The 27,927-nt window shown below is 51.1% G+C and overlaps 2 protein-coding genes across 2 annotated transcripts; both read left to right on the top strand.

Moving 5' to 3' along the window:
- Positions 1–101: 101 nt before the first annotated feature.
- LOC125341063 lies at positions 102–26,307 on the top strand. Its single transcript, XM_048333070.1, has 9 exons — positions 102–763; positions 1,054–1,167; positions 3,090–3,590; positions 13,153–13,851; positions 14,168–14,258; positions 15,066–16,024; positions 23,195–23,695; positions 23,883–24,065; positions 24,316–26,307. Exons 1-9 carry the CDS (start codon positions 568–570, stop codon positions 25,911–25,913), a joined length of 4,842 nt encoding a protein of 1,613 aa, XP_048189027.1. The 5' UTR covers positions 102–567; the 3' UTR covers positions 25,914–26,307.
- LOC125341192 (zinc finger protein 764-like) lies at positions 13,236–16,376 on the top strand. Its single transcript, XM_048333282.1, has 3 exons — positions 13,236–13,851; positions 14,168–14,281; positions 15,128–16,376. Exons 1-3 carry the CDS (start codon positions 13,251–13,253, stop codon positions 16,039–16,041), a joined length of 1,629 nt encoding a protein of 542 aa, XP_048189239.1. The 5' UTR covers positions 13,236–13,250; the 3' UTR covers positions 16,042–16,376.
- Positions 26,308–27,927: the final 1,620 nt, after the last annotated feature.

Here is a 27,927-nt window from a genome sequence, read left to right as displayed (position 1 = left end):
GCAGTGTCTTCCGTGGTCCCAGCCAATCCTCGGGCGTAGTGCCCCGACCTGGGGAGAGCCGCGTGAAGCTGCGAGCTCGTCCATCTTTCTTGAAGGCAAGGAGGTTTCTTAGACCTCCCTTTTCCACCGAAAGAAAAGAAAAAGGGGGGGAAAAAGAATCTCCTGTAGCAGCCATTGAATTTAAGGGCACCCGGGACGCTGAGACCAAAGAAGCCATATTTGATATTCTCCAACACGAGCCCCTGAGCTGCAACCAGTGGCGATTGAAGCCAGGTGGTCGCCATATTTTCGGAAGGCGCCTCCCGCGCCCTTCCACGGGGGGGTGGGGGGTCTCCGTCCTCAGGGCCATGAACACATCACGGGATTTTACCGGTCCCCGTCAGATCGCCCGCGTCCCTGGCCGCCAGTCCTGGACTTCGGTTCGCCTCGGCGGCAGCGTTCCCACGGCGAGGCTGGGCGGAGCCTGGCTCCCGGCAGCCCTTCCCGAGGACGGCGACCGCTGAGGCCGCGGGCAGGGGGCGGTGGTCCCGGGGACCCGGCGGCCGCCGCTCGGGGCCCCGAGCCCCGATGGCGCCGCCTCCAGCCCCGCTCCTGGCGCTGGGACCCGGGCAGCTGCAGCCGGGTGGCAGGAAGTCCGGGGCCGTGAGCTTCGCGGACGTGGCCGTGTACTTCTCCCCCGAGGAGTGGGGGTGTCTGCGCCCCGCACAGAGGGCCCTGTACCGGGACGTGATGCGGGAGACCTACGGCCACCTGGGCGCGCTCGGTGAGGCCCCGGGTCAGAGCCCCCTCCTCCCTCACCCGGGTTCACGGGGCACGAGTGGATCGTGAGCCCTAATCCCGCACCATTCCACCAACAGCACGAGCCGCCTTCCCATGCCCAGGGCTTCAGGTACCCCTCGGGAGGCCTCCCACCCCGCACCTGCTTCCTTCACGCCAGAGCGTTGCAGACCCTGTTCAGGTTGAGCATGCCTTCTGAGGAGGTGCCCTAGCCCCGGCAGGGGGATGCACACGTCCCCCTTTCAAGCCATCACTGTGATCCCTATTTTCCCCCAGGACTCCCTGGTCCCAAACCAGCCCTCATTTCTTGGATGGAAGGGGAGAGTGAGGCTTGGAACCCCGCCGCTCAGGATCCTGAGGAGGGGGAAAACCTGGGAGGAGCTCTGCGAGGTGAGGGGCTGTCCCAAGGGTTCCCCACCCCCAAACTTGGTTGTCTTGAGTTTCCTGTTGAGCAGTTTTCTTTCAGGATCCCTAGTTCTTAGCATCCCTGAAGAATACCAGAGAGCCAAACAACATTGGAAGCTAGAAGACCAAAGAAATAAAGCCAAACTAGAACAAAGTTTTCAGAACTTGGGACACTAGTCACATGTTGAGACCAGAGTAGATCAAGAGCCAAAAGCTAAAATTTAAGGTTTCCAGGTGTCTCTGAAAGAAAACATCACTCACTCTTCCAAAAATTCAAAATGTCCCCTTAGAGCTAGCTAGGCCATTGATGGCTCATGTCTGTAATCCTAGCTTCTCAGGAAGCTGAGACCTGAGGATCCCAATTCAAAGCCAGACTCATTTCGTGAGACTTTTTCTTTGGGGAGGGGGGGTGGAGGTCCTGTCCAGGGTTGAACTCTGGGGCCTGGGCACTGTCCCTGAGCTCCTATTTGTTCAAGGCGAACACTTGCTAACACTTGAGCCACAGCACCACTTCCCGGGGTTTTTTTTGTAGTTACAGAGAGATAAGAGTCTCATGGGCTTTCCTGCCCTGACTGGTTTCAAACTGGGATCTCAGCCTCTTGAGTAGCTAGAATTACAGTAGTGAGCCACTGGTGCCTGGCTTCATGAGACTCTTTTTTTTTTTGGGGGGGGGGGCAGTCCTGGGCCTTGGACCCAGGGCCTGAGCACTGTCCCTGGCTTCTTTTTCCTCAAGGCTAGCACTCTGCCACTTGAGCCACAGTACCACTTCTGGCCGTTTTCTATATATGTGGTGCTTGGGAATCGAACCCAGGGCTTCATGTATGGGAGGCAAGCACTCTTGCCACTAGGCCATATTCCCAGCTCACAAGACTCAATCTCCAATTAACCACCAAAAAGGCAAAAGTGGAGCTATGGCTCATGTGTACCAGCCTGAGTGAAAAAACTATGGGACAGTGCCCAGGTCCTGACTTCAAGCCCTAGTACAAAATACACACACAGAGAATAGAAGTGACTTCAGGTCTGCCCTTTCCATTCTTCAAGCCAGGCAAAATAGCAAAAAGGAAATACCCAAATGTTGGCAATTTGGCTCTTCTCTCTTCACCAGCACTACAGGGAATCTAAAGCAATTAGGTTTCCTTGTCTGTCTTACCCTGCCCACACTCAAAAGAAGCCATGCTAGTAACTGCTATTAAGCTGAACAAACGTTCATCTACTTATTTAATCCCCCAAATCCTCCAGGAAATTAAATGTCATTTTCCTCCTTTGACCCATGAGGAAAGAGAAACTGTTTCCCTCTGCCAAAGGCTGCATGTTAATCATTGGGGAGGGAGGTACTTTGCTGACTCCTGTGTCATCAAAGCACCCTATTTTCCAATGCATAGTGGTTTTGTTTTTGCAGGTCCCAGGGCTTGAACTCTGTACTTGTGTGAGGTCCCTGAGCTTCTTTTACTCAAGGCTAGCACTCTACCCCTTGGGCCTCAGCATTACCTCCGGCTTTTTATGAGTAGTCGGTTTTTTTTTCTTCTTCTTCTTTTTTTTTTTTTTTGCCAGTCCAGGGCCTTGAACTCAGGGCCTGAGCACTGTCCCTGGCTTCTTTTTGCTGGAGGCTAGCACTCTACCACTTGAGCCACAGTGCCACCTCTGGCTTTTTCTATATATGTGGTGCTGAGGAATTGAACCCAGGGCTTCATATATGCGAGGCAGGCATTCTACCACTAGGCCACATTCCCAGCCCCTGAGTAGTTTTTTTGATTGGAGATAAAGTCTCATGGATTTTCCTGGCCTTGACTAGCTTCAAACCACAATCCTCAGATCTCAGCCTCCTGAGCAGCTAGGAATACAGGCGAGAGCCACCAGCGCCCGGCCCATAAGAATGTCTAAAAGTATAATGTCTTCTCATTTCCCAGAAGATGCTCCAAACCAGAAGCAAGAAGAGCCCAAGGAAAGGTCAGAAGCCAAGGGACCTGGGAAGAGGAAGCCTAAACGGCTGGTTAAACACAAACCTGACTCGACTGCCAGGAAGGCCTCAGCCAGAGCACAGCCTGGGAAAGATGCCCGAGACCAGGCATCAGGTGCGCAAACCCCCGTGGTAGCGCCGGGGGTCGACGCTCAGCCCTGCCCGCGGCGCCATGTGTGTACTGACTGTGGCCGCCGCTTTACCTACCCTTCGCTGCTGGTCAGCCATCGACGCATGCACTCGGGCGAGCGGCCTTTCCCCTGCCCGGAGTGCGGCATGAGCTTCAAGAGGAAGTTCGCTGTGGAGGCACACCAGTGGATCCACCGCTCCTGCTCCGGAGGCCGCCGGGGTCGTAGGCCAGGAATCCGGGCTGTGCCTCGGGCCCCCGTCCGTGGGGATCGAGATCCCCCTGTGCTTTTCCGGCACTATCCGGACATCTTCGAAGAGTGTAGCTGAGCCTGGGGCAGGCTGGAGCCAAGCCGGGCTTTGGCATCTGAGATTCACTGAGCCCAGAAGGTGGCTCCCCGAGACAGGGACTCGGGAACTAAAGTTCATTCCTTGGGGATCCCTCAGGTATCCCTCAAGTTTCCACATTTGTAAAAAGAAAAGTGCCTGTAAAGATGCAAATAGATTAAACTTGACATCCCCTTCCCTCCCCCAGTCTTTTGCTTTACACACACACACACACACACACACACACACACACACACACACACACACCCCAGCAACAACAACAAACCAACCCTATATAATGGTGCGCACTTAGGATCCTATCCCAGCATTGAGGCAGGAGGATCATCAGTTCCAGGCTGTGCTAGCTTACACGGTGAGACAGGCAGGGGTTGTAGGTCAGTGGTAAAGTGCTAACCTATTCTTGGTTCCATCTTTAGCAGCACCAAAGAAAGGAAAAAGGAACAAGAAGGAAGGGAGGGAGGAAAGGAAATGCAAGGAAGGGAGAAATACTAAATTTTTCCTCAGTATCGCTCCAACAACATATGTAGCTGACATGTTTCCCTCATCTGTGTTAAAGACCGTTGTCTTTGGAAAGAACTATCCAGGCAGTTCTTATCTATTTCAGAAGTGATCAAGGGAAACACGCCGTGGGGAGAGGCTCAGGCAGGGCAAGGTCCTGCCCTACCTAGCTGTCACCAGCAGGAAGCTGGACAGCTTGTGGGGGAAAGTATGGATGCACATGATACTCCTGAATCTCACCTACTAATGCACTCCTGGTAAGTCACATGGCTTCCCTGAGCCTCAGTGCCCTCACCTGTGAAAGGAAGATTATATAATAGCTACCTCAGAAGGTGCTGTGAAATCTGAAATGATAATAATGTGCGACATAGTAAATGTTCAATAAACATTGGTTGAATGAGTTATCGTCCATATTTGACACTTTAGAAAGTATAAAGGGGTCTTGGGATGTAGCTCAGTGGCAGAGGGAATGCTTAGCATGCACAAGGCCCCTATGTTCAATACGTAACCCTGGAAAAAATACAGAAAATATAAAGAAGCCTTTGCATCCTGATGCCCCAGACTCACATCTGTAATCTTAACTACTAAAGAGGCTGAGAGCTAACGATCCTAGTTTGAAGCCAGCCTGGGCAGGAAAGTCTGTGATATTCATTTCCAATTTACCACCAGAAAGAGAAAAAGTGGGGTTGTGGCTCAAATGGTAGATAGCCATCCTTGAGTGAAAAGGCTAAGGTATAAGCTGGGCACTGCTGGCTCATGCCTGTAATCCTAGCTATTTCAGGAGGCTGAGATATGAGGATCACAGTTCAAAACCAGCCTGGGCATGAAAGTCTGTGAGACTCTTATCTCTAATTAACCACCAGAAAACCAGAAGTAGTGCTGTGGCTCAAGTGGTAGAGTACTAGTCTTGAGCTGAAGAGCTCAGGAATAGCGCCCAGGCCCAGAGTTCAAGCCCCCAGTACTGACACAAAGTAGAAGAAAAGCAGAAGGAGAAAGAAGAGAAGAAAAAGCAGATGAAGAAGGAAAGGGGGCAGGGAGTTGCCAAGGCAGGGCATGGATAACAGCAGCCATTTTGCAGGTAAGTAAACTGCGGCTTGGAGAAAGGCAGTGCTGTTCTCCAAGTTTCACTGCTACATGGAAACAAGGCTAGAAATGGACACTGGGTAGAAAAGCCCAGATTTTCCTCTGAGAAGTCAGATCTGGGCAGACATCTTGGGTTGGGGATCAAGAGTGTAGGACTCACTCTATCCTGGTGGGGGAATCTATAAAGGGAGGTAATCACCCCAGCATGGCACTCTGAAGATGAAGCAAAGACAGGCTGTGTTGTTATGTTCCTGTGATCCCAGCCCTCAGTGAAGTGTGAGGCAAGAGGATGAAGAGTTCCAGGCCAGCCTGGTACACTAAAACTCTGGCTCAAACCCAAACCAATGATAGCCTCATTCATTCATTCATTCATTCATCCATTCATCCACCCAACCATTCATTTAGAAAATACCATCTCAGGCCTTTGCAGGTTTTGTGCTAGGCTCCAGAGACACAGCTAATGTAGGAAAGAGAGTGACTAGGGTTGTGACAGGGAAGCCCAAAGGCAAACCCTGACTCACCTGCTGACAATCTGCCAGACAGTGCTGCAGGGAGGAGGAGGTGGCTGTTGTTCTTCCTATGAGCCAGGAGGAAGTGTGGTAGGGAAATTTCCAGGTCCAGGCATCAGGAGAGAGGCTTTGAACATCCACCAGCTTGTAGTCTACACTCTTTTCCTTTCTTTTCTTTCTTCTTTTTTTTTTTTTTTTTTTTTGCTGGTCCCTGGGCCTTGAACTCAGGGCCTTGGCATTATCCCTGAACCTCTTTATGCTCAAGGTTAGAGCTCTACCACTTGAGCCACAGCATTACTTTTGGCTTTTTTGAGTAGTTCATTGGAAATAACAATCTCACGGGACTTCCCTGCCTCTGCTGGATTTGAACCTACCTACTCAGCATCCTGAGTAGCTAGGCTTACAGGTGTGAGCCACCAGCACCCAGATCTTTTTCTTTTTTGTCTGAGACTAGGACTCACACTTGGTTAATCTGAAGCTTTTGCTTGTTGGCTGGCACTCTAACACCTGACCCAAGCATCCAATCCTGAAACCTATGCTCTTAATCTTAAATCCCACTGTAATTCCTTTATTCCTCCTGTGAAGTGAAACAAAGAGGCAAATGAGTTCTGTCATCCAGTAACTCGTATAATGTATTTTGTAGTCATACCTGAATAAATGAAAAAAAATCTAGTTTCCATATGGTCAGCAGAGGTCAGCACAATGGAAGTGTTCACTGTGCCATTTCTGAAATTGGCCTTCAGGAGGCAGTGCGGGACAGGTAGACAAGACATTTAGGACTGAACTGTCGAGTGTTGGGTAATATCCAGGATTTACCTTTCTCTTTTGTAAAATGACCTTGAACCTTCAAGGACTGAAAAGTATTTGCCCAGAGTCTTCAGCTAAAGCAAGCACCTATGTGGAAATACCACATAGATATGTGTAGAGGGACGAAGCCCTCTGTTCTGTCCTCAGATCAAGAAGGGGGAAGAGAAGAAGAGTGGGAGACTGATTAATCAAGAGTAGGTTATTGGGCTGGGGATATAGCCTAGTGGCAAGAGTGCCTGCCTCGGATACACGAGGCCCTAGGTTCGATTCCCCAGCACCACATATACAGAAAACGGCCAGAAGTGGCGCTGTGGCTCAAGTGGCAGAGTGCTAGCCTTGAGCAAAAAGAAGCCAGGGACAGTGCTCAGGCCCTGAGTCCAAGGCCCAGGACTGGCCAAAAAAAAAAAAAAAAAAAAGAGTAGGGTATGATGTGCTGGAAATACGGCCTAGTGGCAAGAGTGCTTGCCTCGTATACATGGGTTCGATTCCCCAGCAGGATATATATATATAGAAAATGGCCAGAAGTGGCACTGTGGCTCAAGTGGCAGAGTGCTAGCCTTGAGCAAAAGGAAGCCAGGGACAGTGCTCAGGCCCTGAGTCCAAACCCAGGACTGGCAAAAAGAAAAGAAAAAAAAGAAAATGTTTTTCCAGACCAGCACTGACTGGGCCTTTTAGTGCAAATTGCATTAGAGACATAAATTGACTAAAACAGCCTGATCTCCAGACTGAAGTTTTAGCTAACTCAACCTAGGCACTTCTGTAGAGAAGCAAGTTCTTACTACAGCCTTGCTAGCGCAAAGGCTTGGAAACATAGTTGGCAGTCATTTAAAACATACCTTCTACTCAGTCTCTTTTTACTGAAACAATTTTTTATTAGAGATCCCATCTAGCAGACCTAATTTTGTCTTTTTAGAAATGCAAATCATCTTCAAGGGAAGGAACCCTTGAATAAGTTCTTCCTCTGCTCAAATTCTGAGGAGCAAGAATGTTTATGTTATCGGAATCAAACATTCATATTAAGAAGTTTCTGAGCCTAAAACCTTAATTCTCTTTTCTAAATGTTCCACAACTTATATACACCTTTTGTTCTAAAGCTATAAATGGACTTGACTCTACTTTGAACCAGAAGCAGCCCCGAGGCTGCATGGTTCTGTGTGATGACGATAACTAGTAGAGCACCATTCATCCTGTGGAAGAGAAGTGAACAAGTTATTCAATGTAGAGTGAAATGAATGAAGGTCAGCTGTTTTCAGCTTCTTACATTTGACCATGGAAATGTTTATAGAATTCTGTGTAGTTGTACCATACGGTTTTATTTTCTTCATTTATTTATTTACGGTCTTATTTATGTTCTGTTTAATATATAGTTTGGTTTTGGCCATTTTAAATGTTGGACATAGAAGAGGCTATCTTGGCGTATTTACAGCTTTATAAGTTGTCATCAGATTAACTGTTAACTTTTGGAATACAAAAAGTTTCAGACAAGTATTAAAGAATAAAAATCTGTTTCAGGCTGGTAGTAAAAAAAACTCCTACACCTAGTAAACCATTTTGGCAAAGTAGCAGGGTACAAAATCAATCCACAAAAGTCAGCAGCTTTTCTGTACACCAGCAATGTACAAGCAGAAAAGGAAATCATGGAAATAATACCATTTACAGTAGCCAAAAAAAGAATAAAGTACCTAGGGATCAACCTAACCAAAGATGTGAAAGACCTATTTAATGAGAACTATAAAAATCTAAAAAGGGAAATAAAAAAAGGCACAAGAAGATGGAAACACCTCCTATGCTCATGGGTAGGCAGAATCAATATAGTGAAAATGGCCATATTGCCCAAATTGTTATACAAATTCAATGCAATCCCCATCAAAATTCCAGCTACATTCTTCACTGAAATAGAGAAAGCAACCCATAAATTCATATGGAACAACAAAAGATCTAGAATAGCCAAAGCAATTCTAGGCAAAAAAAGCAGTGCAGGAGGTATCACAATACCAGACTTCAAGATCTACTATAGAGCCATCATAACAAAAACAGCCTGGTATTGGTATAAAAACAGACCTGAAGACCAATGGAATAGAATTAAAGACCCAGAAATAACACCGCACTCTTACAGTCAGCTGATATTCAACAAAGGAGCTAAAGACATACAATGGAATAAACAGAGCCTCTTCAACTACTGGTGCTGGGAAAACTGGGCAGCCATATGCAGAAAACTCAAAGTAGACCCTAGCCTATTACCATGCACCAAGATCAACTCAAAATGGATCAAGGACCTCAACATCAGACCTGAATCTTTGAAACTACTGAAGGACAGAGTAGGAAAGACGCTAGAACATATAGGCACAGGAAGGAACTTCCTGAATAGAGTCCCAGGGGCACACAGATAGGGGAGAGACTTGACAAATGGGACTACTACAAAATAAAAAGTTTCTGCACAGCTAAGGACATAGCCACCAAACTAGAAAGACAGCCAACCATATGGGAAAGGATCTTTACCAGCACAGCAACAGACAAAGGCCTAATATCTGTCATCTACAGAGAACTCAAAAAACTAAGTCCCTCCAAGCCCAGTAAACCAATTAGGAAATGGGCAAAGGAGCTAAAGAGAGACTTCACAAGAGAAGATATAAAAATGGCAAAGAAACATATGAGGAAAAGTTCAACATCTCTGGCAGTAAAGGAAATGCAAATAAAAACTACCCTGATATACCACCTCACTCCAGTTAGAATGGCCTATACTCTGAACTCAGGCAACAACAAATGCTGGAGGGGGTGCAGGGAAAGAGGAACCCTTCTCCATTGTTGGTGGGAGTGCAAATTAGTACAATCCACAACAGTATGGAGGTTCCTCAAAAAGCTCAACATAGACCTACCCTATGACCCAGCCATACCACTCCTAGGCATCTATCCTGAACAACAGGTCCCAAGATATCAAAAAGACATCTGCACTTCCATGTTTATGGCTGCACAATTCACAATAGCCAAAATATGGAAACAACCCAGATGCCCCTGCACAGATGAATGGATCCAAAAAATATGGTACCTATACACAATGGAATACTTCATAGCGATTAGAAATGGTGAAATATTGGTATTTGCAGGGAAATGGTCAGAACTTGAACAAATAATGTTGAGCGAGACAAGCCTAGAACACAGAAAACAAAGGGGCATGATCTCCTTGATATATGACTGTTAAGGTGGGGGAAGGGGGAGACAGTAGAGACCAGGTCTGCAAAACCAAAAACTTCTTGTCAAATGTTATTTCCCACAGGATTGGGTCAGCGACTCTACACTATGTAACTAAAACCAAACAACTACTCAACATATAAAGGTCAAAAATTGACCTCTCAGTGGATCACAATAGCTCAAAAGCTATGTATGTACATTCACATAAGACAAGGATAAGCAAACCCTATTGCTGACATTACATTTAAAGCCCTAGGCGAATTTCCTTTGGCGTAGGCCACGTGGCTACTGTATATGTTTTTGGTACACTGTGTATTGTATATATGTCTACCTGATCTAGGGAAGGGAAAGAAAAACAGGGTGTAAGATATCACAAGAAATGTACACACTGCCCTACTATGTCACTGTACCCCTTTTGCACAACACCTTGTCAAAAAAAATTGTGTTCAATTAATAAGTAAATTATTTTTTTTAAAAAGAAACAAAGAAAAAAGAAAATGTTTTTCCAGACCAGTACTGACGGGCCTCTTTGCGCAAACTGCGTTGAGAACACCGATCCCTTCGGCCCCGCTCCTTCCCCCCCACCCCACTCTTGGCCTCTGACGTCACTCTAATTTCGGGAAGCGAAGCAGCCGCGGCCATCTTAACTATGGGCAAAATAGCCCCACCCCCCCATCGTTAAAAAAACAAACAATAGAAGACAAGCTCGAGGCAGAACCAACCAGGTCAAAAATACATAAGAGCTGTCAAATGCTTTTCTTTACCACGAAAAGTAGCTGAGGAGCTGCCATATTTTCTCAGCGAGCCAGCATTTTCTGGGCCCACGACCACAGAGTTCCGGAAGCGCCGTTCCTCGTCGTCCTAGAGCGTCCCGTCACTACTTCCGCCCGCGGATTCCTCCGCGCCCCTGCCTGGAGCGGATGACGTTTGGGTCCCAGTCTTAAATACATGGAAAAACCGAGTCTGAACCCAGAACCCAGATGGAAGTGGTTACAGGATCCCTAGTTTCCTCCCATTCCCACTCTTATGGTGACTCGGCTTATCAAGATCCCTGCCCCATCAGTTTCCCTTGCCAAACTCCTCCACTGGCCTCCAAGGGCCTCTATCGGCCTTCGGGGGTCACAACCCAGATGTCCAAACCTCCAAATTGAGTCTGTCCTTCAAAGCCCACAAGCGCTACCTCCAGAAACTTCCTCCTGGAGCTCTTCTACCCCATGCTCAATGCCTCTGAGTCTTACCTGTGACTAAGGTCCTCAATTCAATCTGTACAGAAAGTCTGGAAACCTGTGGAAATGGAAGTCATATCTGCTCTAGCTTTCCTTTAGTGTAGACTTAGAGAAGAAACTTTTATCTTGGTTCAACAATGTGTCCTGCACATAAAACATCAAACGTAGGAGAGAAGTCTCCCTACCTTGCTGGTCCTGGGTCTTGAACTCAAAGCCTAAGTGTTGTCCCTTGGGCTCTTCTGCTTAAGGCTGGTGCTTTCCTGCCCTTTCTGGCTTTGAACAGCAATCTTCCGAGCTCAGCCTCTCGAGCAGCTAGGATTACAGGCATGAGTCACCGACACTCAGTTTCCCAGCACAATTTAAAAAATACATAAAAGGCTGGCATGTAGCTCAGCGACAAAGCGACCTAGCATGTGCAGTGTCCTGGATTTAATTGCTAGTACCTAAAAAGAAAAAAAAATTAAAAGAGGAAATGAGTGTATAGGTAGTTTAAGGGTAGTTTGTTTTCTTTCTTTTTTTTTTCTTCTATGTAGGCATGGCTGGCCTGGAACTATTGATCTTCCTGCCTCAGCCTCTGGAGTGCTGGGATTACAAGTGGGTTCCTTAATCACTGTTCTTCCCTAGGATTCCCCAAACCCTTGCCAAGTTTTTTTCTCCTCCCTCCTCTGCTGTGGTTCACTGTTTTCCCAGCTTTTCTAGAGGCATCAAACAGCTTGGAGGTTGTCAGACTGAAGCCTGAAGGAAGCCTTTTGACAGGAAGCAGAGATAGAAACTTCAGTTAGACACCACACCTGCATTAGCAATGAAGTTCTTCCCAGGAAGTATGCCAAGTGTGATGACTGACTTAGCCAGCCCAAGGAAATTACCAAGTCTCTTTCCTAGGACAGGATAGGTTTGAAGACATATGGGAGGGAGGTTTTAGGGGACAGATATGGTGATTTCTGAGATCAAGACCCTGGTCAGGAGATACTTAGGGCAAGTGACCTTCCCTTTCTCCTCTGCCTCAGGAATTCACAGCCTCACAAAGGCTAAGCAACTCTTAGGTTGCTACCCTCAATTCTTTAAGAGTTCAGTTTGAGTCTAGACAAACCCTGTGATTGTGGGACATCCAGAGCAGAGAAACAGGACCTCAGCTTGGGGGGGGGGGGGGAAAGGCTTATCTCCTTTTTCAGAATCTCCTCTATAAAAGGATATGTCCCAGCCATCCCAGGGGACCATGCGGAGATAATCACAAGCAGGAGAAGGTTCATAGGAGGTTTATTAGTGGGGCCATAGTTCCCATGGGAGAGGGAACTACATGGCATTGGCACTTTATCCAGGTGGCAGCTTCTCTTTCTGGGGGTAAAGGGGAAGTAGGTAGGTAGTGAGTAGGAGTGGTTCATTAGGTATGGGTGGAACTGGGGGCTAGTGGGAGGAGCTGAGGACCTGAGGCTAGGGAAATGCTAACACCCTACCTGCAAACTTACAATAAAAGTGATTTTTTTTTCCCCAACACTGAGAAGTGACTGCTGTCACCCAGTTTTTAAGATAATGAACAAACTGAGTGTAGTGATATCACCCTATAATTCCAGCATTCAAGGGGGAGGAGGAATGAGGGACGAGGTAACAAACAGTACAAGAAACGTATCCAGGGTTTGGGAATATGGCCTAGTGGCAAGAGTGCTTGCCTCATATACATGAGGTCCTGGGTTCAATTCCTCAGCACCACATATATAGAAAATGGCCAGAAGTGGCGCTGTGGCGCAGGTGGCAGAGTGCTAGCCTTGAGCAGGAAGAAGCCAGGGACAGTGCTCAGGCCCAGAGTCCAAGGCCCCAGGACTGGCAAAAAAAAAAAAAAAGAAAAGTATCCAATGCCTAATGTATGAAACTTTAACCTCTCTGTAATTCAGTTTGATAATAAAAAAATATATATTTATTTAAAAAAATTCCAGCATTCAAGATCTGGGGATTACAGTTCAAAGCCAGCCTGGGCGGGAAAGTCGGTGAGAGTCTTATCTGCAATTAATCACAGGAAAAGCCGGAAGCAGAGCTGTGGCGCAGGTGGCAGAGTGCTAGCCTTGAGCAAAAAGAAGCCAGGGACAGTGCTCAGGCCCTGAGTTCAAACCAGGACTGACAAACATTAAATAAATACATGGCTGAGGCAAGAGGCCGATGAGTTCAAGGCCAGCCTGGACTTCACAGATGGTTTCAAAAATCAATTTCAAAATACAAACTGTAAATAAACCAGGGAAGAGCGAGGGAGCCAGACTGGAGCTGGACTACCAAATTCGCGCGCGGAGGGGCCCTCTCTTCCACGGGGCTCTCCTGAACCCGAACCCCGGCCGGATGGGGGTGCAGCTCCGCCTCCGGCGCACCGAGGCGTCGTTGCCCACGGGCACGGAAGGGGTTCTCAGACTGGCACGTGTAGCCTCCGCGGCCATTTTGGATGAGGGCAGGAAGACAAAGCGACTCGCGGCCTGGGAGCGGCAACGCCCCGCGCACGATTACCTAAGGGCAAAGTTCGGAGACGCCGCGTCGCCGCCATCTTTAGGAAGGCATCTTCCGGTTCTGATGCTGTGTGACCCGCCCTCAGCTCTCAGTTTTCTTCCTCTCGTGGGCCCTCCAGAGGCGTCTTCCAGCCTCTCGGTCCTCACGCGAGGCCCTCGGGCCGGGCTGGGAGGGGTTCTCGGGTGCCGGGCGCCCCCCAGAACCACAGACTCGGGCCGGAGGTGCGGCGGCCGCCCGGTTCCCATGGCGCCGCCTCTGGCTCCGATCCCCACCCGACAGCCGAACGGAGCCGGTCCCGCGGGCAGGAAGTCCGGGGCCGTGAGCTTCGCGGACGTGGCCGTGTACTTCTCCCCCGAGGAGTGGGGGTGTCTGCGCCCCGCGCAGAGGGTCCTGTACCGGGACGTGATGCGGGAGACCTACGGCCTCCTGCGCGCGCTCGGTGAGGCCCGGTCCTCCCGCCTAAGCCCACGCCCCTCCCCCCGCACGCTCAGGGCCCCGGACCCACGACTCCCCTCGTACCTCGGGGCCCCGGACCCACGACTTCTCCCACACCTCGGGGTCCCGGACCCACGGCTCTCCTCACACCTCGGGGTCCTGGACCCACGACTCCCCCCCACCCCCCACATCCCATGTTCTGGGCCTATGACTCCCACCCCCTGGGTCCAGTACACCCAACTGGGGGGCCCTAGGTGCAAGCAGTTAGGACCATAGTGGGCAGCCTCATCATAGCGTGGGTTTTGCGTTCTTTCCCCCAGGAAGCAGAGGCACCAAGCCGGCACTCATCACCTGGGTAGAGGAAGAGGCTGAACTGTGGAGTTTGGATGCCCAGGATCCAGAGGTGGCCAGGTGTCAGGCCAGCACCGCTCTAGGTGAAGTGTTGTTTGCTCAGGGGGACTTGACTGCTTCCTCCCGATGGCCCTCAGGTTTCTTCGCTGAGTTGCTTTATTAGCTAATGCCCTTTGTGCCTGGCCAGTGCCCAGCTTTGGTAATCCAGTCTAGAAGGGGGGCTGTGATTGCCACTTAGGTACTGCTGTCATGCGAGGACTTACAGACCTCCTCTGCTCTGATCACTTTAGTGGGTCACTGAGCTCCCCATCATCACTTGTCTCTTCTGCCACCTCTCATACTGTGGTTTCCTTTCTCTGATTCCATTGGTTTCTTCATTTTTCCTGTTAACTTTTGCAGTGTCCAGGTCCCAGTGTTACTGGCAGTGCTAGCCACAGCTATACTTTTGTGTGTGTGTGTGTGTGTCCTGGTCCTGGGGCTTGAACTCAGGACCTGACTACTGTCTGAGCTTTTGTGTTCAAAGCTAGCGAGTGCTCTACCACTTAAGCTACAACTCCACTTCTGACACTTTGATGGTTAATTGGAGGTAAAGAGTCTCACAGACTTCTGTTCAGGCTAGCTTTGATCCATAATCCTGAGATTTCAGCCTCTTGAGTAGCTAGGATTACAGGCATGAGCCAATGGCACTTGGATTGGCCATGCCTTTTATCATGCCGTTCCTGTTTCCTGCAACATGTATTCATCCTGCATGATCTAGCTTAGATACTGTCTCTGCCTCCTATCCATTCATTATGCATTCATTCCCACACCCCAAGGGGCAGCCTTGGGTCCCAGTGGGGGTTATGTCTGGGAGGCCTGTCACTGTAGGGGTGTGGAGTTTGGGGACCAGGCTAAACCAGAGTCTGAATGTACCTCCTATGGCCTGGCAGATTCCAGAAACAAGGAAGAGAAACGAGGAGGGGATGTGATGGAAGCGCTGCAAGAGACACTTTCTACCGACACTGGGCCACCTAGGATGCAGGGTCTCGAACTCCCTTCTGCTGGGCTCCCTCAGGGCGCCAAAGCATCTCACCGGGGTCGTCCCCCACTCCGTGCCCACCCCTCTGTCTCCCGAGCAGACCAGCGGCATGGCTGTTATGTGTGTGGCAAGAGTTTCGCCTGGCGCTCTACACTAGTGGAGCACCTCTATACCCACACCGGAGAGAAGCCCTTCCACTGTCCTGACTGCAAAAAAGGCTTTGGCCGGACCTCCTCCCTGAGCAAGCACCGGGCCATCCACCGAGGGGATCGGCCCCACCGCTGCCCTGACTGTGGCCGAGCCTTCACACAGAGCTCCTCCCTCACCACGCACCTGCGGATCCACACTGGTGAGAAGCCCTACTGCTGCGCTGATTGTGGCCGTGGCTTCAGCCAGAACTCCTCCCTCCACAAGCACCAGCGGGTGCACAGCGGCTTGACCCCCTTCTCTTGTGCTGACTGCGGCCGAGCCTTCGGCCAAGCCTCGGACCTTAGGCGGCACATGCGCACCCACACTGGGGAAAAGCCCTACCGGTGCCCAGACTGTGGCCGCTGCTTCCGCCATAGCTCAGAAATGTTAGCCCACAGGCGGCGGGCCCACACCGGCGAGCGCCCTTATCCCTGCCCTCAGTGTGGCAGATGCTTCATCCAGAAGTCAGCCATGACTAAGCATCAGCGGGTCCACCGCCCTGGAGCTGGGACCCGCGGGAGCCGGGCATCTAGTGGCTTCCCTAGGCTGCTGGCCGGCGACCTGGGAGACCTGGATCCACCTGTAGGATTCCAGCATTACCCAGATATATTCCAGGAATGTAAGGCATGGCCTTAAAAGGGGTGGGGGCACCTAGACGTTGCCTGAAGTTCTACATGGGACAGGGTCATGAACCTCTATGGCTGATCTCTAGGGAGATTACAGAATTTCTATCAAGAGCTGGTGGTGGAGACTGTGGCCCAGGCTCTAGGAGTTCTCACTGCAAGACAGAGGTGACCTAAGAAACCCTGCTGGAACCTCACTTGGGAGGCAGCACAGTTTCTCCATTCGGAGGTAGGAAGGCAAATTGTTTGACTTATTACCTCTTTGCTTGGGAAGTTCAAACTGACCTGCTCTATCAGAATTGGGCCTTCAGCTGCCTTTACATAGGTCCTTCCAGGCAATATTGTCAACATTTTTTTTTTTTTTTTTTTGCCAGTTCTGGGCCTTGGACTCAGGGCCTGAGCACTGTCCCTGGCTTCTTTATGCTCAAGGCTAGCACTCTGCCACTTGAGCCACAGCGCCACTTCTGGCCATTTTCTGCATATGTGGTACTGGGGAATCGAACCCAGGGCTTCAAGTATACAAGGCAAGCGCGCTTGCCACTAGGCCATATTCCCAGCCCAATTGTCAACATTTTAAAATGGGAGTATTTGACATGAAAATCCAAGAATTAAAAACTGAGATTGGGAGTCAGATGCTGTGGCTCACACCTGTAATCCCAGCTACTCGGGAGACTGAAATCTGAGGATTGAGATGTGAAGCCAGCCCAGGCAGATAACAGCCAAATGACTCCTATTTCCAATTAAGCAGTAAAAAGCCAGAAGTGGATGTGTGACTCAAGCGGCAGAGCAAAAAATTGAGCAAGAATGTGAGTCCCTGGGTTTAAGTCCCAGTATTGGTGCAAGGAAAAAAAAAAGGCAGTTTGAGTTTTTATAAAATCACAGGTGATGGCTGCCAAGCAGCTAAATTATCCCCCCTTCCTCCATGGTCCCACCCAGGACTGAACATCGGCTCCTGACCAAGCTCCAGCTGCCATTCCTCACAGCTGACTAAGCTTTTATTTATTTATTTATTTATTTATTTTTGCTGCTCAAACGATTCATTTATTAAAATTAGCAACCTGTAATCTGCCCCTACTACCATCTAGGCACTGTACTTACATTTTCAATCGCATGGGAAGAAGGGCCACAGATACACACTAAATTCAAAAAACTGAGTAGGCATTTAGAGATGGAAAATGTGGATAAAGAAACACTGGACACACAGCATAAGGAAGACTCCAATCTGAAGACAAGAGTTTCACTTTAAATCATACCCATTAACATGCTAGCCCTTCTGCCTCTGACTAAGCATTTTAAAGTAGAAGTGAGCAAAGCTTTATTTTCCCTTAATGAGTCAAGGTGCCACTATACAGTGTCTTCAACTGGCTAGCCTCTTATTAATCTCTCAAGTACTGGGATTACAGTTGTGTACCACTACTCATAACTTTTTTTTTTTTTTGGCCAGTCCTGGGCCTTGGACTCAGGGCCTGAGCACTGTCCCTGGTTTCCTTTTGTTCAAGGCTAGCACTCTGCCACTTGAGCCACAGCGCCACTTCTGGCCATTTTCTGTATATGTGGTGCTGGGGAATCAAACCCAGGGCCTCATGTATACGAGGCAAGCTCTCTTGCCACTAGGCCATATCCCCAGCCCCTCATAACTTTTAAGTGAATTATTTTTGGTGCTGGTCCTGGAGCTTGAACTCAGGGCCTAGGTGCTCTTCCTGAGTGTTTTTTGTTTGTTTTTTGCTCAAGGCTGGTGGTCTGCCACTTGAACCACATCTCTACTTGTGGCCTTTTGGTGGTTAAGTGGAGATGAGAGTCTCATGGAGACCTAGGCATATGACTTAGTGGTAGAGTGCTTTCCTAGCATGCATGAAGTTCTGGGTTCAATTCCTCAGTGCCACATACACAGAAAAGGCCAGAAGTGGGGCTGGGGATATGGCCTAGTGGCAAGAGAGCTTGCCTCATATACATGAGGCCCTGGGTTCAATTCCCCAGCACCACATATACAGAAAACGGCCAGAAGTGGCGCTGTGGCTCAAGTGGCAGAGTGCTAGCCTTGAGCAAAAGGAAGCCAGGGACAGTGCTCAGGCCCTGAGTTCAAGGCCCAGGACTGCCAAAAAAAAAGAAAGAAAGAAAAGGCCAGAAGTGGTGCTGTGGCTCGAGGTAGAGTGCTAGCCTTGAGCAAAAGAAGCTCAGGGACAGTGTCTAGGCCCTCAGTTTAAGCCCTAGGACTGGCCAAAAAAAAAAAAAAAAAAAAAGTCTCATAGAGTGAGCCATTGGTGCCTTGCAGAGAATGATTTCTTAAGCCCATATATCTGATAGAACAGAGCAGGCTACTTCAACACACACACACCCCTTGTCTGCAGGGCTCCTGGTTATTTAAACTCACCAGCTATGGTGTGTACCAGTGAGGTTTTCCCAAGTGACGAGGGCTTAGAGGGGATAGATTGCAGGAGGGAAATAAAAGCAAGCTTTGTTTCAGCTTTGCTTGTATCTCATCTTCGAGCGTTTGTGTCACTGTCAGCTCAGCTCATCATTACTGCCTGGGGAAGGAAGCAATTTGCTTGCAGAAGACAGTCCAGTGTAGAGGAGTGTAGAATGGTCCAAACCAATCCAAGCCATATAGCTGCTGGGAAGCAGCGTCACTATCAGCTGGCAGTAGCTCCTGATTGTGGAGGGAAGGGTCTGAGCGTGCCCTCTAGTCTTCTGGGGGTTTTCCCTGGAGAGTGCTGGGGTCTGGGCCTGCTTAGTCACCTCAGAGACCCAGCCAGGAGATTTGCCTCTGGGATTTTTTTTCCCTTTTTTTTTGGCAAGTCCTGGGGCTTGAACTCAGGGCCTGAGCACTGCCCGTGGCTTTTTTTTTTGTTTTAAACTTAAGGCTAGCACTCTACCACTTGAACCACAGCACCACTTCTGGCTTTTTCTGTGTATGTGGTACCATGGAATCGAACCCAGGGCTTCATTCATGCTAGGCAAGCACTCTACTGCTAAGCTGTGGGGGTTCAGCTTTGGCCTTGAGGGGGAAGGGCATTGGAGAGCGCGCCTGAGACGCCCTTCTCCCAGCCCTGGGGAATGCGGAAGCAGGCCACAATTCTCTGGGTCCGGAACCAGAAGAACTGGCTTTGCAACCAGCCCCCAACTTTCTCACCAGCCCATGTGCCCCCCACTCTCGGGGGCTTTTCACCCCTGGGGTGTCGCTATCCAAGTGACGTTAGCTCATGAGGGGGTCCTATGATAAGCTCGCAGCCTATCGTCAGCGCTCTGGCCGATCACCTTTTCTCTCGTCACCTCCCACCATATCAGCCTTTGCCCCTCCCTAATAAATCAGATTCGCTCTTGAAGCATCTCCGAGATCCACATACGCCTGGCTTTCTTTACGGGTAAGGAGGGAGGTAATGTGATCTCGTATGGCCACGTGCACCTGAGGTCTTTCCTGAGCCCCCCCCCCCCCCCCCCACTGCACCCTGGCCTTACCTGCAGGTTGGGTGACCAGGGGAGAGGGTGAGAAAGGGAGCTGTTAGCGGATAGCAGAGCCTGATTCCCCGCGCCAGGGGAGCTGACCCGAGCCCGGCACTAAGCCACGTTCCCAGCCCCACCTCTGGGGTTTTGAACTAGAGAACATCCTAGCTTTCTCATCCTTTTGTAATCAGGGACACAGAGCAGGGGAGGCGACACAATCTTCCTAAGGTCATATACACTTAAATTGTAGAGTTTAGCCGAGTGCTGGTGGCTCACACCTATAATCCTAGCTACTCAGAAAGCTGAGATATGAGGACTGCGGTTCAAAGCCAGCTGTACAGGAAAGTCCATGAGACTTACCTCCAATTCACCACCAGAAAACCAGAAGTGGAGCTGTGGCTCAAAGTGGTAAGGCACTAGCCTTGGATGAAAAAGCTCAGGGACAGCATCTAGGCCCTGAGTTCAAGCCCGACTGACCCACCTTCTCTTCCCCCTCCAAAAAAATCTCTAGGGTTTAAACACACGGTTTTAGTATTGCTTAAGCTGGCCCCAAGTTCCTGGGTTCAAGTGGTCCTCCTGCCTCAGCTTCCCAAGCTGGGACTGTAGGTGTGTGGCACTATGTGAGGATATTACTGTCTTCACATTACTCAGGAGTTCCAGCCTCTGAGCCAGGGTTCTGGAGATGTCTGCCCATGAAAGCACTAGATACTGACCCTGGACTATAACAGTGACACACCCATGCAAGGCAAAAGCTGGCCTGAGAGGTGCAGACCAAACATTTTGCACCAGTGGTGTGGTTCAAGTAGAGTATTTGCCTAGTAAGTGTGAAGCTGAGTTTAAATTCCAGTATAGCAAAAACAAAAAGCAAACATACTCACAATAGTAGGGGACAAAAGAAATTGCGTCTTCTCTTTCTTGGTATTCACTATCCTGAACAAAGACCATCCCATCTTTTTCCAAGTTCTGCCCGGAGTTCCTCCTCATGACCTTGCACCTCCATTTGCCCTTGACCACGAATTCCATTCTGGTCAGAGTTCAGCTCCAAGGAGGTGGCGGAGCAGACAACCATAGCAGTCTATCTCCTCGTGATCAGTGAAGACAGCACCTTGAAGTGGTAAGGGCTTTATCCTCTGCTGACCTGTATAAACTTGGCTGTTCACCCAGCCTTCACCCTTTGTCTAGCCTTTCTTTGGGAGGAAGAAGTTTTATTTGTCAACCTGGAAAAGCTTTATTTTTGGCCAGTCCTGGAGCTTGAACTCAGGACCTGGGCACTGTCCCTGAGCTGCTTTTGCTCAATGCTAGCACTCTGCCACTTGAGCCACAGCACCACTTCTGGCTTTTTCTGTTTATGTGATACTGAGGAATTGAACCAAGGACTTTGTGCATATTAAGCAAGCACCCTACCACTAAGCCACATTCCCAGCCTTTTTTTATTTATTTTTTATTGTAAAGGTGATGTACAGAGGGGTTACAGTTACATAAGTAAGGTGATGAGCATATTTCTTTTCAGTGTCATCCCTCCATCTTTTCTTCCCCCCACCACCCCTCAAGCCTTTTTCAGTTTGTTGGCAGTGCTGGGGGTAGAACCCAGAGCCTTTCACATACTAGATAAATATGCTACTACCAAGCTACATCCCCAGCCCCTGGACAAATTTCTAAAGAGGTAGGAAATGAAGTGGCACTTTCTCTGGTGAAGTAATGAATAGATTTCCATCAAGCCCTCCAATCCAACTCTCAGCTTCTCTGTGGAAGAGTGTCTTGTGTGCACCTGACACAAGAAGGGACACATTGGGGAGGAGGTGCCCTGGCAGTCTGGGCTGCGTTTATACTGGTTTATAGTAAACACCTGAACAACTGCTCAGTGATCAAGGGCTGCCTGGGGGAAGCCCAGCTTGAAACACCAGTTCTCAGATGTGGCCTCTGCCCTCAGCTTGCCAATTAAAGGTGCCAAAATTACTGCTTAAAAACTGAAATGCTTTGAAGTTTGCAAAGCTTGCCCAGGGCCCAGAAACCAGACCCAACTCCTCTGTTTGCTGCTCTTACTCAAATCTCCACCATTCAATCAGTCTTTAGGGTCATGAACTTAAGCCTCAGCCCTACTCCATTCTTAGCTGTCCACTTCTTGACATTAGTACTTCCGCCAAAGGCAAGGCCCCCTTTTCTCTCTGCTGTAACAAGTCTTTGAGACAGCCGCAGATGCAATGTCCAAGTGGACATTCAGAATGAAAAGGCTATAACCACATTGCTCATTCCTACTTTTACTAAGCAACTTAAAGGGAAGGTAAGAATTAATTGAAATAAAAGGTATGTATCAACTTCTACTTTAAGACCCTCTAAAATTACTTGATAGGCTTGTATGTCTTTCTAGGAATAGGACACACATAACACATATAAGCCAAACCCTAGGCTCTAGGCCAGTACAACTGTCCCTATCTGTGAAAGTTTGGTTCTAGGACCTGTAAATATTAATATCCTCTGAAGTGCTGGCTGCCAGTGGCTTATACTTTTAATCCTAGCTACTCAGGAAGCTGAGATCTGAACAAAATTTTAGGCTAAACATTGTGATTTTCTTCTTTATGGCATTTAAAGCAGGGTCCCAATAAGCTAGGCTAGCTTTGAACTCAGCCTCCTGAGTGCTGGGATTAGAGGTATTGAGCCTGGCAGGTAAACTGTATTGAGGTATTTTCTCTCCATTCTTTTACCACTTGGCATTCTCCATATATATATATTTTTTTCATTTCAGTAGAATGAAGATACCATCTTTTCTCCCAGCCAGCTTCTCATTTGTTTGGTTAGGCAACAAGAAAACACACACACACATTCAAGGCTGCTACATTACACAGAAGTTGGCTCATTAACGGTCAAGAATGCCGCCAAACTTGTTTCAGAATGAAGGATAGGAAAAGGACAAGACTGGATGATTAAGTTGTCTTTTGAGGGTTACTTTCTCTGTCATTCAACACTGCACCTGGGGCGGTGTTCTGGGTTCCCTTCCTCTCCAAGCCTCCGTTCAAGACAGACAGGATACCTTTAGGTCCAGATGCTTCCTTCTCTCGGAACTCACTCTCTCTGGAACTCTTTACGTTCCCCTGCAAGCAAGTCTGCTTCACGCCGAGAAAATCCAGGAGCTAGAGAGGGAGTTAAAAGGCTTTTGGGGAGATGGGGGGTGGGGTGGGGAGGGAAGCAAGCTAACAGAAAAGAAAGGGTTTCCCGTGTAGAAGGATCGCTGCAAAGTGTGGATGGAGGGAGGAGTGGCGGGGAGCGGGGAAGAAGGGTCACGATTCTCAGATCCCGTGGCTTTTTTATTCTTCAGAGAAACATAGAGGGCAAGCGGGCGCGGGAAAAGTTTTGAAAGCACTGGCCGAGTTCGGAGAGAAGTTCCGGTCACTTCCGTCCCCCCTCGCTTCCCCCGACCCTTCGGGCGGGGAGAGGCGGAACCGGCCTGAGCGCCCTCAGCTAATCAGAAAGGCGCCTCGCGTTCCCTAGCGACCGTTAACGCCAAGCCGTGCGTGAGGAGAGGCCTGCAGTCCCGTTGGCCAATCGCTGATCTCATTGGGAAGTAGGGGCGGTGCCTCTGGGAACTGGAGGCGGGACTGTCTCCTTGGCAACGGTCCCAGCGCTCCCGGGGTCGGGGGTAGGTGGGGAGGGGAGGGGGCCGGGTGTTCTCTGGTGTTGGGGAGTTCAGCGACAGGGTTCTGGGCTCCAGACTCTCCACTAGACCACAGGGGAATCCGCCAAGGTTCCCGTGGAGCGGCCGCCGGAGCTGACCTGCAGCTTGGGAGGGGAGGGAGACACCGCCCCCGCTGGCGCCGGGAAGCGTCGCTCGTGCCCGCTGACCTTGGTCTCGCTTGTCGCCTCGCCCTTGGCCCCACGCACTGGCGGACACAGGGTCTGGGAGGTCAACAGACGCACCCTTGGGCAGAAGGAGACCCGGGTCACAGGCACGCAAAAACTGGCTCGGCCTTCCCCCCTCCCCGTGTGCACTGGGGCGCCGGGTCCCCTCCACCCCAGCGCCGGGGCCATCCAGTCCAGGGTTAATGCCAACGAGTTTCCACCTCCATCCGCTCCTAGAGAGGCCGCGGCGCGAGCCAGCGGGGGGACCTGGCCTCGGACGGACACTTCCTGTGAGGGGGAGGGGGCCGGAGCGCCGCGGCCCAGCCCGAGGTTGGGGGGCGAGGCGGCGGGGTCTCGGGCCGGCAGCGGCGGCGAGGGCGGCGGGGCGAGTGGTGAGGCCCCTCGTCTCCGAGGCCAGGACTCGTGGAGACCCGTGCGGGTCGCCGGACCAGCCGAGACCTTGGGAGGGGGGCGGGGCCGCGGGCAGGGGAGGGGCCGGCGGGCCTGAGAGGCTCGGGGTCAAGACGTCCGGCCTCCGGGGCCGAGGCCGGGCAGCCAGGACTCCCGGGCGGCGCTGAGCCGGCGAGTGGCGAGGGCTCCGATCTCAAGGCGCCCAGGCCGGGTCGCAGGATCGTCCGCCATCGCCACCGCCGCTGCACCGGGAGCTGGCTGGGATGGAGCGGGAGGAGTCGCCGTGGGGCCTCGAGCCTCGGGATGTGCAAAGTCCTGACGAAATGGGGAGCCCCGAAGGGTCCCTCAAAGGTGAGGGATTGCCCCTCCGGGAAGTGTGCCTGGGAGAGCTGGGGCGGGGGGAGGCCGCGTGGGCTTTTGGGATGGGAGCAGGGCTGGGTGTCCTGGATCTGGGAAGAGGTGGGAATTTCAGCACCTGCTCAAGGGCCGGTGACGCTGTGGGGGAGGTGGGGGCCAGAAGAGGTTTGTGGCAACTGATGGACCAAATGATCTTCCAGGCACCCATAAATTCTGGGTTTTGTGTAATTCTTTGATCCTGCAGGCAACACGAGTGAGAATGAGGAAGAGGAAATTTCTCAGCAAGAAGGCAATGGGGACTATGAAGTTGAAGAAATACCTTTTGGCCTTGAACCCCAAAGCCCTGGGTTTGAGCCACAAAGCCCAGAATTTGAATCCCAAAGCCCCAGGTTTGAGCCTGAAAGCCCAGGATTTGAGTCCCGAAGCCCTGGGTTTGTGCCCCCAAGCCCTGAGTTTGCACCCAGAAGCCCTGAATCAGATCCTCCGAGTCCTGAGTTTGAATCCCAGAGCCCTAGGTATGAACCCCAAAGCCCTGGCTGTGGTCCCAAGAGCCCTAGCTATGAACCCAGGAGCCCTGATTTTGAGTCCCAGAGCCCTGAATTTGGTTCTCAAAGCCCCAGATATAAATCTCAGAGTCTGGGATATGAATCCCAGAACTCTGAAGATGAACCTCAGAATCCCAAGTTAAAAATCCAAAACCCCGAGTTTGAAGCTCAGAGTTCTAAATTCCAGGAAGGTACTGAGATACTCGTGAATCCTGAGGAAAAGAATCCCTTAAGCATCCCCCTAGGAGTTCACCCCCTGGACTCCTTTACTCAGGAGTTTGGGGAGCAGCCCACAGGAGCTCTGTCCCTAGGACCACCTTTTGAGATGCCTACAGGGGCGCTGTTGTCAACACCCCAGTTCGAGATGCTCCAGACCCCCCTGGGTCTGACAGGGACCCTCGGGGGCCCAGGGAAGCGGGGTGGTCGGTCCAGGGGTGGGCAGGGCCCTCGGCCTAATATCTGCGGTATCTGCGGGAAGAGCTTTGGCCGGGGCTCCACGCTGATCCAGCACCAGCGCATCCACACGGGTGAGAAGCCCTATAAGTGTGAGGTGTGCAGCAAGGCCTTCTCCCAGAGCTCCGACCTCATCAAACACCAGCGCACACACACCGGCGAGCGGCCCTACAAGTGTCCCCGCTGCGGCAAGGCCTTCGCCGACAGCTCTTACCTGCTCCGACACCAGCGCACCCACTCTGGCCAGAAGCCCTACAAGTGCCCGCACTGTGGCAAGGCCTTTGGCGACAGCTCCTACCTCCTGCGGCACCAGCGCACGCACAGCCACGAGCGGCCCTACAGCTGCCCCGAGTGCGGCAAGTGCTACAGCCAGAACTCGTCCCTGCGAAGCCACCAGCGGGTGCACACCGGGCAGCGGCCCTTCAGCTGTGGCATCTGCGGCAAGAGCTTCTCGCAGCGCTCGGCCCTCATCCCCCACGCCCGCAGCCACGCCCGCGAGAAGCCGTTCAAGTGCCCCGAGTGCGGCAAGCGCTTTGGCCAGAGCTCCGTGCTGGCCATCCACGCCCGCACCCACCTGCCCGGCCGCACCTACAGCTGCCCCGACTGCGGCAAGACCTTCAACCGCTCGTCCACGCTCATCCAGCACCAGCGATCCCACACGGGCGAGCGGCCCTACCGCTGCGCCGTGTGCGGCAAGGGCTTCTGCCGCTCGTCCACGCTGCTGCAGCACCACCGCGTGCACAGTGGCGAGCGGCCCTACAAGTGCGACGACTGCGGCAAGGCCTTCTCGCAGAGCTCCGACCTCATCCGCCACCAGCGGACCCACGCGGCCGGCCGGCGCTGACGGCGCCCCGGCCAGGGCCAGGACGAGCGTCCCGGAAGAACGGGACACACACGGGCGATGAAAAGGGCTGGAGGGCGGCCCTGGGGGAGACCCAGAAAGGGCTAGTGGAGAGCGGGCTGGGCCGCCGTGGGCAGCCCCACTCCTCGCTCAAGTGCTGGGGGGAGGGAGGGGAGGGGAGGCTTCCTTAGAGTTGGGTAGCTTAGATGGGTAGCTGCTGAGACCCTGGTGGCGTCCGGAAGGGGTAGAAGGGTAGGAAGGGTGGGGAGCGGGGCCCGGGCCTCAGTGCCAAACCCCAGCCTGCCTTGTCCTCTCGGGCTTGGGAGCCCCTGCGTTTGAGTTCAATAAACACTTTCATGTGGTGAAAGAGACTTGTCCTTAGAATGTGTGTGCGCACAGTGCCCCGGGCAGCCGGGGAAGCTAGCCAGCCCTGGACAGCCCCGGAGGCCCTGGGGCCCAGCCTGGGAAGCTCTTTTATTTTGGAGGTTTCTCTGGAATGTCATCTGATGCGCAGGAGACCCCATGCTGCAGAGGCAGGAGGTGGGGGGAATGCTCAGCACGGGGGCTCCCCTTCTCATCACCGAGGCTCTGTCTTTGGCCAGAAATCACTCTCGACTCCAACGCTCAAGCTCAGTCTGCTCTCCAACTCTCCCTACTCCTCCAGCTCGGGTGTCCCTCTCCCACCTCCCAGCAGGAGCCCTGCCCCCACTCTTGCAGCCCCCTTCTTCAGGCTCTGAGACCACAGTGGGAATCTGGTGTTCACGCTGCTTCAGACCCTATGACCTTCCCCGCTAGGCTGGCCCTGATTTGTCACAGTTCTGTCTTTTGGGATCCCTGTAGTTATTATTAATGGGACCACCTCCTCTCTACCCCACCGCCCACGGTCCTCTTGTTTTCCTCTCCCATCAAGCACCTGTCTTCCTACCACTTGGCCCGTGGGGAACACATGGGGAGTTAGTGCCTTCAATGAGTCTAGAGGCTTCTGGGACATTCTGGAGTGTGGCCTCTTATGACCTTTGCTGAGGACAGGCACTGGGGGGTGGGGGGGGCACTTGCTGTTTGGCCCATCTTGAGGCCTATTCTAAGGGCTGACAGTACCCCTGAAGTTCACTCTATGTCACAGATAAGAAAATGAAGTGCACAGAGCCAAGTGACTCTCAAAGTCACTGTGTGCCTAAGAGAAAGAGTGATATTGAGATCACATCTGTCCGGCTCCACCTCTCCCCGAGCTTGGCAAATAGGCCCCGTTGAAGTCTCTTGGGTCTCTGTAGGCTGATGGCACTCCCAGCCCACACCCATCCTCAGGGCCTTGTAACTTGTAAAGAGCAAATAACTGCTCAGCGCAGGCAACCCAGCCAGCTGTGATCTACCGGGGACCTAATGGACATGTTCCATTCGGTTTGTTTGGCTTCCAGACTTTAAAATACGTTTGAAGACAAAACAATTATTGTTTAACTGAAATCTAACATCTTAAGTCTTTTAAAGGCCTTTATGAGTATCATGAGGGGTTTTTTATTTTACTTTTTTTTTTTTTTTTTTTTGCCAGTTGTGAGGCTTGGACTCTGGGCCTGCGCACTGTCCCTGAGCTCTTCAAGTCAATTACATTTTACTTTTTTGAGTCAGACAGGGTCTTGCCGTATTATGTGCTCTGGCTCTGAACTTGGCTCAAGTGATCCTCCTCCCTGAGCCCCCCAAGGATTAAACTATAGGTGTGTGCTATGGTGCCTGATGGATGCAGATTTTTGTATGGACATTCTATCATAATTTCAAAAATTAAAATAACTGCAACTTTCATGTTTAAAATCATTTTTATATATTGCTCTAGATGTACTCAAATTTTTTTTCACCAGTCCTGGGCCTTGGACTCAAGGCCTGAGCACTGTCCCTGGCTTCTTTTTGCTCAAGGCTAGCACTCTGCCACTTGAGCCACAGCACCACTTCTGGCCATTTTCTATATATGTGGTGCTGGGGAATTGAACCCAGGGCTTCATGTATATAAGGCAAGCACTCTTACCAC

Source organism: Perognathus longimembris, chromosome 23 (genome assembly GCF_023159225.1).
Source record: "Perognathus longimembris pacificus isolate PPM17 chromosome 23, ASM2315922v1, whole genome shotgun sequence".
NCBI lineage: Eukaryota > Metazoa > Chordata > Mammalia > Rodentia > Heteromyidae > Perognathus > Perognathus longimembris.
This window is presented reverse-complemented; position numbering and strand designations above follow the sequence as displayed.

What these genes read in the sequence shown, in the direction of transcription:
- LOC125341192 (XM_048333282.1), top strand. Translation starts at nt 13,251, where the DNA reads ATGGGGGTGCAGCTCCGCCTCCGGCGCACCGAGGCGTCGTTGCCCACG. An exon ending in CGGCCTCCTGCGCGCGCTCG is followed by an intron (nt 13,852 to 14,167) that starts GTGAGGCCCGGT and finishes TCTTTCCCCCAG; the next exon opens with GAAGCAGAGGCACCAAGCCG. An exon ending in TCAGGCCAGCACCGCTCTAG is followed by an intron (nt 14,282 to 15,127) that starts GTGAAGTGTTGT and finishes ATGGCCTGGCAG; the next exon opens with ATTCCAGAAACAAGGAAGAG.
- LOC125341063 (XM_048333070.1), top strand. Translation starts at nt 568, where the DNA reads ATGGCGCCGCCTCCAGCCCCGCTCCTGGCGCTGGGACCCGGGCAGCTG. An exon ending in CAGGATCCAGAGGTGGCCAG is followed by an intron (nt 14,259 to 15,065) that starts GTGTCAGGCCAG and finishes CTGTCACTGTAG; the next exon opens with GGGTGTGGAGTTTGGGGACC. An exon ending in CCCCGAAGGGTCCCTCAAAG is followed by an intron (nt 24,066 to 24,315) that starts GTGAGGGATTGC and finishes TTGATCCTGCAG; the next exon opens with GCAACACGAGTGAGAATGAG.